Source organism: Egretta garzetta, unplaced genomic scaffold (assembly GCF_000687185.1).
Source record: "Egretta garzetta isolate BGI_Z169 unplaced genomic scaffold, ASM68718v1 scaffold16, whole genome shotgun sequence".
In the NCBI taxonomy this organism is placed as follows: Eukaryota; Metazoa; Chordata; class Aves; order Pelecaniformes; family Ardeidae; genus Egretta; species Egretta garzetta.
The window spans coordinates 1-8,909 of record NW_009260022.1 but is presented as its reverse complement, the minus strand read 5'-3'; the positions used below and the strand labels follow the sequence as shown (position 1 = coordinate 8,909).

General features: G+C 36.0%; 1 protein-coding gene across 1 annotated transcript; it reads right to left on the bottom strand.

Moving 5' to 3' along the window:
• Positions 1–1,326: 1,326 nt before the first annotated feature.
• LOC104127990 (26S proteasome non-ATPase regulatory subunit 14) lies at positions 1,327–7,697 on the bottom strand (the record flags this gene model as incomplete). Its single annotated transcript, XM_009640704.2, has 4 exons — positions 1,327–1,703; positions 3,925–3,987; positions 5,221–5,346; positions 7,623–7,697. Coding segments are annotated over 4 exons (363 nt in total), but the record flags the coding sequence as incomplete, so codon positions are not given.
• Between the last annotated feature and the right edge of the window lie 1,212 nt (positions 7,698–8,909).

The window sequence follows — 8,909 nt, the reverse complement described above, 5'->3', positions numbered from 1 at the left end:
GGGGCGCAGCGGTGCACGCGCACGTCGGACAACGGCAAGGCCCAAATACAGCCTTGCCTCAATGATACACAGGTTTTTAGTGCAAACCGCCAGAAAGCGTTTCCATTTAACTATAGGCAGGCAAACGTGGTTTGGTATGTCTCCATTTTCCCCGCCTGATATTCTGCTGCCTACTGTGGGGGCAGAGGGAAGGCCATAAGGAGGGCAGCTGCAAAAATCTGCATGTTTCCCTCTGAAGTAAATGCACGCTAAATATACTGCGAGAGAGAGCTATTCTAAAATAGTAAATTAAAAGGCCTAAATAAGAAATTCCAAACAAAAGAAAAACCTTTGAATGGTAATGAATAAGCAAATAGAAAATTACTGGGCACAAAGTGGAAAATAAGACAATTTCATGGGCTGTTTCTTTACTGTGCAAGTAAGAAGTCAAATCACTTTAAAAAATAATCTTCAGCACAAAAAGATGTAGTTTTAAAATACTCCCTGCCACAATTGTTGCTGTCTTGGTTTTGTTTTTTTTTAAATGCCATAAACAAAATATTGTGAGTGACACAGAAAGAGAACACTTCTGCCCAGACAAAAGAATCCAATCAGCCTAAGTACCGTCCAATGCTTAAAACAAAAAACCCCAACCAGCCCCCTGCCCAAACCCCAAAGTCCCTCCCCAAACCCAGTTACTTGGCTTTGCCTGCTTAAAACCAAGCAGCCAACCCACCTGCCTTCCTGTGAGTGTTTCCCTCTCTAGTCAGTGGAAGTGGTTTTAAATGTCACATTCCGTTGGGACTCTTTCCATATATTTATATACACGGGCAACTCGTGTACGTTCTCTTTCGCAGGAGGGAGGGTTCAGAAAACCTAGAACAGCCTCTATCACTTTAACGTTTATTCTCAGAATACTGCTATTTATGACACCGCTTGTGAGAGTTGCGTGATTCAGTTATCAGCGTAACTGAATTCATTTTCTTAAGGTCAATTGTCTTCTGTGGATATTAGAGTTTGAATAATATTGAAAGGGAGCTGGCAGGGGATTTTTCAGCGGTTTAGTTTTTGTACCTCAGAATTCAGTGCTACTACAAATTCCCCCCCCCCCCCCCCCCCAATCTCAATGAGAGTACCTGTAATCAATGGGAACCAAATTTCCTGAGATAATTTTTGCTGTCCTAGCAATTAATATATCAGTAGTTTCACAGTGGGTAGAAATAAACCTTTACCAACACTTTTCCTACGCTGTTAATTCCCGCCGTCCTTCCTCAAAAAAGGCCTTCCGAAACTTAAGACAGGTTTGTAAATGTATTTTTATTATGTTGCAAGAATCAAAATATATATGTACTACTGATTTTTTTCCCCCAAATATTAAATGAAAACGTAATACATTTTTGCCCACATTGTGTTCTTGAATGCTTTGGAATCTGTAAAGACCCTGACATAAAGAAACTGAAGCAACTGCACAATTAGAGACTGAAAGGTGTTACAGTGCTGCACTTACACTGCAAATGAAGTCAGATGTCTCTGTTTAATCAAATATAGCCTCAACAGTCTCTGTTTTGTGAGTATTAGAAACAATAAACAAATATACACAGAAAGCGTCACAAACAGTAAATCGGTTATTTAAATACAACTGTATCCAACATAGCAGCTAAACACTGGACAATGTTTGAGGTCATCAGCACATCCACATGCTCTTCTAAATGACGTTTGGGGTCCTGAAATACAAAGGATGCCATGAGAGAAATGACTGAAACACATCTCTGTAGGATTTCATTTACTTCGGGTCTATTTCAGACGATGGTGAGTTAAGGAACAGGGGCCAGTAATGCTCCTAAATCTTCCATTCTAACAAGGCCTAGCAAATGACTGCATTTCCACGAATAAGATTTTATTAGTCCATACTATCACTCGGATAAGTTGAGGATAGGCTTAGGAAGTAAATTTCTATCCAGCATCTGAGGAGTAACGGTGACAGCTGTGAGTTTTAAGGACAACACACAGTATGTGGAATTTACTATGCATCTCACTAAGGCCAATATTTTTAATCTTAGTTCTGGAACACTGCAATTTGTTTTCAGATCTTTGTACAAATGTGTGTTCTAATCCTGTAAAGACTCAGGCATGATCTAACACAGTCCTTGAATAGTTGTGTTGACTACAAGAAAATTAGCATATTTATACCCGTAAAAAATGAAAAAATGCACAATGCTATGTTCAAATGTTCTGAAAAATCGAATGCTAAGCCTGAGCAGTGTTCTGAAAATACACATCCCCACACACTATTACTCAATTGATGTGGGCATTTGTGGGCATCTGCATAGGACAATAAGATTATTTCTGGCTGAAAACCATACTCATGCACTTCTTCAGGTTTCAGAATTGAGATTAAGTAAATTAATCTCCAAATACTGCAATATTACCAGGCACATTTGAAAAACCTCTCTAAACTTTATCGTACTATTACTGTAGCATCTTGTGTGTAAAGCAATTAAAACATGGAAGACACTCGCGTGGGAATTTTAATTTTTTACAAACAGAAGTATTGTCAAAATCTAATGAACCCATCTAATTTTACATAAAAGTGTACTAGAGAAATCTGTGCAAGCCATCCTTCTTAAATAACCCACTTTCAAAGCTCATACAGTTCTCCAGTAGTCTCTCCGTTCCTAGCAAATTATGCAACCTAATAATATAACGTCCCTATTGTGAGCAGCTGTTTGTTTACAAAGCTTTTTATATAAGTTGCATTAAAAACCCCCATGGAAATTACTTAACCGAACCATTCTGTAATTTAAATAATTTTATCAGGAAAAAAATTAATTTCTTTTTAAAGAATGGTATCAAAACAGATTTTTTTTTTTTTTACGTATGCGTAATGATTTAACCAACTAGTGAAGCGCAAGCTCTGTTTGAGATGACATCATAACCCTTAAAATACAACCCTTTTTACATGTTTTAGTTTATGTATATATTTATGTATGTGTAGGTGTGCATAAACTCCATTGTTCTGAATGCTACAGAAATACACGAGTGACTGAACAATAGTGCAGATGTGTTATGACATAGCTGCTAGAAGCTGACACATAAGAGCAATCCAGAATCCTTTAAATTCTTCTACTGCTACTAGCAATACAATAAATACTGGTTCTTTAAGGACACACTGGATATTTTTAAAGCTATTTCTTGTTTCTATTGCCCTTCTTGAATTTGAACACAACCTCTTACAAACTTGTTTTGCCCTCCTCTCCCTCACCAACACACATTTCCTCAACCTTTATGTTGAAATCAAATGTAGAAATGGTTTTCTGTCGAGTCTTCTATAAAGACATCATATCCTGACATTGCAAAGGGATAGAATGAACTGAGTGGGTGTTTTCAGCTTCAGCTTTGGTCCTAAACTGTTGTCCTTCAGCAGCAATACAAAGCAGTGCAGCTTACTTGCATACGTGTGTGTTGAGCTAAGTGCTGACAGCGTGTTCACGAACTGAGGACGGGGGTGAGCCGGCTCTTTAGCCATGACAAAGTATAAACAGCACCCCCACCTTTTTTCCATTATTACTATTTTTTAGAAGTCTCCACAGTTTTGGCCTCTCTGACACAGGCTTGGATATCTTTAAACTTCTTTTCAAGAAGAGGCATAAAAAAAAAAAGAAAGAAAAGCAACAAAAAAAGAAAAACTACCGAATCTCAACACCGCTCCTTCAGCATGTAATACAAATGCATATACAAACACGACTTGCAGATATTCTGCCAATTACCTATAGTCAAAAGCCTTGTTCCTTACACAACAATCTCCAACAAAAATAAATTCATTATTTGGAGCGTTGAGAATATCTTGCACATGGAACTAAAATCACCTACGCACATATAAAAAAATTAATATTTAGAATGAACGAAGCGTATCATTCCACCTCACTCTAATTCATCACACCTCACCTGCTTGCCAACATTTTTTATTGCCAGCTGTTCAGGTGTCATCTTATCTTCTTCTTCAACAGCCTGTGAAAGAAACACAGAAAAGGTCAGTGTTTCAGATTTCATTTACTTTTTCCCCAAGCCACAAGATTCTCAAAATATAAATCTCTTTCTCAGAAAAAAAAAGGAAAAAAAAAATCAAACGGCAACACATTTCAGAAAGTCAAAAGGAAAGGGACTTCAGCTTTTCAGCAGACGTGGTTTTAATTACTAAGTGTTAGTGCAAAAGATCAAGGCAAATACTCATGAATGGTTTTATTGTCAGATATTCACAAAACTGTTTTTAAGCAAAAATCTTAAATGAGCGGTATCAATAGTTAAATAGAGTTGAAGATAGTTAAACTAGTAAAGCAGAACCAAAAATAATGTAACCTACATTGTTTCAACTACTGGAGGTTTGATCTCAATAAATTTTTATAGTGTTTGAAGTAACTTCTTTTAATACATTTTTATAACGTTCTGTTGCCTTCAAACACAGTGTCTTTATTGAAGTAAATCCAGCAACTTAACTAGTGAATGTAATACTGAATTTTGGTTTTGAGGACTTCTAAGAAGTTAAAAAAATAACACTCATCAAGAATGACTGACATGCTTACCTACCATAGAGTGCTTGTTGAGATCTAGTGTTTATAAAAAATATTTCTAAGTGTAAGTGCCAGTATTAAAACAGTACAAATAACTGTGATTCCTCTCTTACAACACCAATGATAATTTCTTTATCTAAAAAGAACACTGAATTGGGCTCTAGAATGTGTTCTAAATACATACTGTCTATCTGCTGGAATGATACAGCTAACCGTATAATCAACTGCTTATTTTGATCTACAGGACTCTTATACTCTCTTCACTAAGTAGAAATACAAAATTGATGTGATTACTCACATTTCAAAGCAAAACATGTAATTAAACACTTTGCTAGCTTAGGGCAAGAAGTTGGGTGGCAAAGCCTGAAGAGCCAATAGGCAACTACACGTAGAAATGATACACAGTTGATTAATAAGAAACAGTCTCCACAAGGCCATTAAAGCCACGCTTGTGCCTAATTTAACCAAATCCCAGTAAATCCCTGCTGAAAACAGATTATACACCAAGGTTCATGAGAGTTCCTGCAACAATTGTTGTGTTCTTATAGTCTAGTCCTTTACAAGTCATTCTGAATAAAGCAGTGACAATCAACTTCTTACTTCTGAAATCAAGTAATAAACTTCACTTTATGAGCACAGCTACAGTTATACTGTCATTATGGGATATGAATACCTTGTTATAGTTCTTAGCTAATTCTAACATCTCCTTCACTACTGTTTCATTGAGTTTGCAATGTTCACTGTAGTCCTGAAGTGTCAAACCTTCCATCCAACTCTTCTTATGCAAATTTAGCAACATCTGCAAAACAAAACCTCTTTAGAGCATTCATCGTAAAATACATTTTTGACAGAAAAACAATTTATAATAGTAAGAATGTAATGAAAAATATTGATCCTAAAACATTTAAATACAGGAAAGATAATAATAAACCATTCTGCTAAAGCAGATGATAAGATTTTGCGTAAGTTTTTAAAGATCAAACTTCTTGAACCCTAAATACAAAAATGAGGCATGGAAACCAAGGTCACATTTACCTTGACAGGAATCCTTAGTGTTTTCTTTTGTAATTTTTAAATTTTTGCTGTAGGTTGAGAATGCACAATTCTGTTGTAGGAGAGCTAAAAGAAAGGTGAGTATTTTAACTGCCAAATAAGGAACAGTTGAAGCTTCTGGCCTCTGATGAAGTTGAAAAATGTTTTAATGCTTCACTGATTATCCTGAACTGTATGCAAGCAGCTGCCACAGTTGTGATGAAGTGAACTTCAAAAGCAATCAAAGCATGACTTGCATTTGTTTGTCCTCCTACAAAGTAAACGTCCCTAAACCCAACATGATCAAGTGATGCAGAGTTTTGATGGTGATAAATGCGGGGACTATTAGAAATAGCTGAAATGTTTTACCTGACACTCTGATGTCATTCTTGAAAGAATGAAGGAATAGCTACAAAGGCAATTTCCTGATTTTCGTGAATAAGGAAAGCGTATTTTGTGGATCTTCTACACACTTGAGGACTGTAGGGAAGACCCTTTCAGCAAACAGTTTCAGCTTGCCTTCGATCTGCAAACACTTACTACAGGCATCTTTGAGAACCTGCAAGACCTGTGATTGCTATCACCTGAATAAAAGTGCCTGTTTCGTCCTATGTACAGCTTCCAAAGAAACCTGGCTTTGGAACATATGAACCGAGTGGAAAGTTTGTGTCATAATTTGTATTAGCAAGATCTTCGTTACTGACAGAAGGAGTTGTAGGCAAACTGCATATGGACAGTTTAGCTAGGCTATCTGGATTTTAAAATCATGGTTTGGTGTGATGGGCTCCTCAGCCAATACCCGAAGTGTGTACTCTTCTTACTACAGATGGAGATAACAGATCACCACCACCACGAGGGGGGTTGGAGATATGTATGAACCTGCCTTATGAAAGTTGTGCAGAGATAGTTGCTGCCTCACACATTAAAGTTTCCCTAACTCGGTCAAGTTTATTCTCCTACTTGCAAAGGTAATAACTTATGTATGTAAAGCCATTAAAGAAAATACACACTTGGAACTTCAGAAAAGACTGACTGGCCACACTATTGTATTTGAACAGAAACAGTAACCTCTGGAAGCTTTTCAGACACTTCCTGACAGAGCTGGTTTTGTTGAATCAATTACTCTTTTCAGTAACAGTGAGGTCTTGAAAGTCTGATACCATCCTAAAAAGGGTTATGCATTTCACAGATTCTTTTCAGCTCCCTGATTTTCATGCATATTCTTCCATTATTCAAAATTGGGTTTTTTTTAATACTTCTAGCCCTCCAAAAGTCAAAATTGAGAAAACTATTCTGAGTGTTTCACCATAAACTCCAACTCAATCAATTTATAACCCTAACGAGGCCATGAACATACACAGGCAGAACTGAGGACAGAACCTGGCTTTGCAAGAATTAACTTCTGTAGATGAAAGATAAGGTTTTTTCTTGTTTCTGTTTGTTTCCCTGTTTGAGACTGTCAAGCTAGCTTGTAACTGAGGAAGTCTGATACAGAAGTAACTGACAATATTTGTTGTCAGTAACCAAACAGTATTTTTTCTGTAAATGCAGGACATCGCTACTTCCTGATACCCAGTCTTAGGGAGCTCCATTCATACCAACTGGAAGCACCTTCTGTCAAAGTGAGTATAGCCAATAAAAACCCAAGATTCCTTCGTTATACAATTCCAATTTGGAAAATATGGTCTTCTAGCTTCAGGAATTCCAGCCTGTGAAAACCTAAGGCAGCTAGTATGTCTTTCAGCTTCATCACTGAAAACTTGAAACTTTGCATAAACCTGTTAAGTGCAGAGAACAGCATGAGGACTTTCCATAAAAAGTGTGGACAAAAACATTGTCAAACTATTTGTATAAATATTAGAATATGGTTTTGGACGGTTTCATCATCACGACTACACATCTAAATGCTTTCTGGAAGAGAAGCCATCTACTCCAGGAGACATAAAACTACTGAAAGTATCAGCAGCTGAAAACAGAATATTGCCACAAATCTTAAATGGTTTGTACAGTGCTCTTTGTCTGAATGAAAGCTAAAACAATTACCTTCTGTTCTAGTTCATTCTTCCTGTAGTTGATGGTGATGGAATAGTAATGTCTGTTTAGTCCATGAATTAGTGCCTGTAAAATTCAGGGAAAGATTTGCATAAAAATCACCCACCACTGAAATGAAGAAATATTAGAAGGGAAGAGTTCATTTAAATACAGCCGTCTTCAAACATCACTTAAATAAGAGAAAAAGCACAAAGAAATACACAGAGACTTTAAGTAGGTATCAAGTTAATATACCTGTTCCTATTTCTCTTTCAGTGTTCGTTAAACTGACAGTTATACTTTCTATTTCTAAACCACGGATTTTTTCACACAGTAACAACTATCACAGGAAAAAGTGGTAACTGCCTGCAAACATTTGACCGATACATATGCACAAACATATTTCTCTCAAATCCTTCCTCTCTCCATAAATTTGGTTAACACTTCTACTAAAATATAAGGCTCTTTCTGTTACAACAAAAGGAAGTTGGCTATCTATTTCTTTACAACCACTGCCAACATTTCCAAGTTCATTCTCTAAGGTACAATACAAAGAGAGCAGCTGAAGCAGTGATTAAATGTGTCAGGTACCGGTTAGACTATGCATCAAATTAACCTTGGATATTAAAGCTAATTTTCTTTTTTAACTTTAAATGGGAAAAAAAAAAAAAAAAAGAAAGGTCTTTCTCATGGTAATTATGCCCTTTGCAAATTTGTCCTAAAGTTGTACACCACAATCTGATCAACTGAGATTAGGTTAAGTGACACCTATATACATGTATCTTCTATTTTGCTCATGTGCATTACATCTTTTTTTTTTTTTAATTTATGACTTAAGGGTGAGTTGGATTAATATTTGGGGGCTGTGGGGAGTTAAGAAAATTCTATGGTCAATCCTCATCACAACTAAAATTGTCTATTTTTCAAAAAAATTTTACATATGAAGTATTCATTTAGAAATGAGATACGATAAATCATACAAAAAATATGCAGAATTAGTGGTAAATATTTCTTATGTTTCAATCATTCCACCTATTTATGCTAAATATAATCTTTAGGGCTATACAGAATGAATGTGCATTTGCATTTTATGCAACTTAATATTTCAGCATTCTAAAGTTATCTGTATGAAAGCTGAAAATGTTCTCATACATACATTTTAAACAAGTTTCTTTTGCAAACACATATACAAAGATACAAACCTACTGGGATGGTTACACTTAGGAGAAATAGCAGTTACAGATAACCATTACTTGTGCCACTTATTATAATTAAAATTGTAAAATACAGGTTTTATCA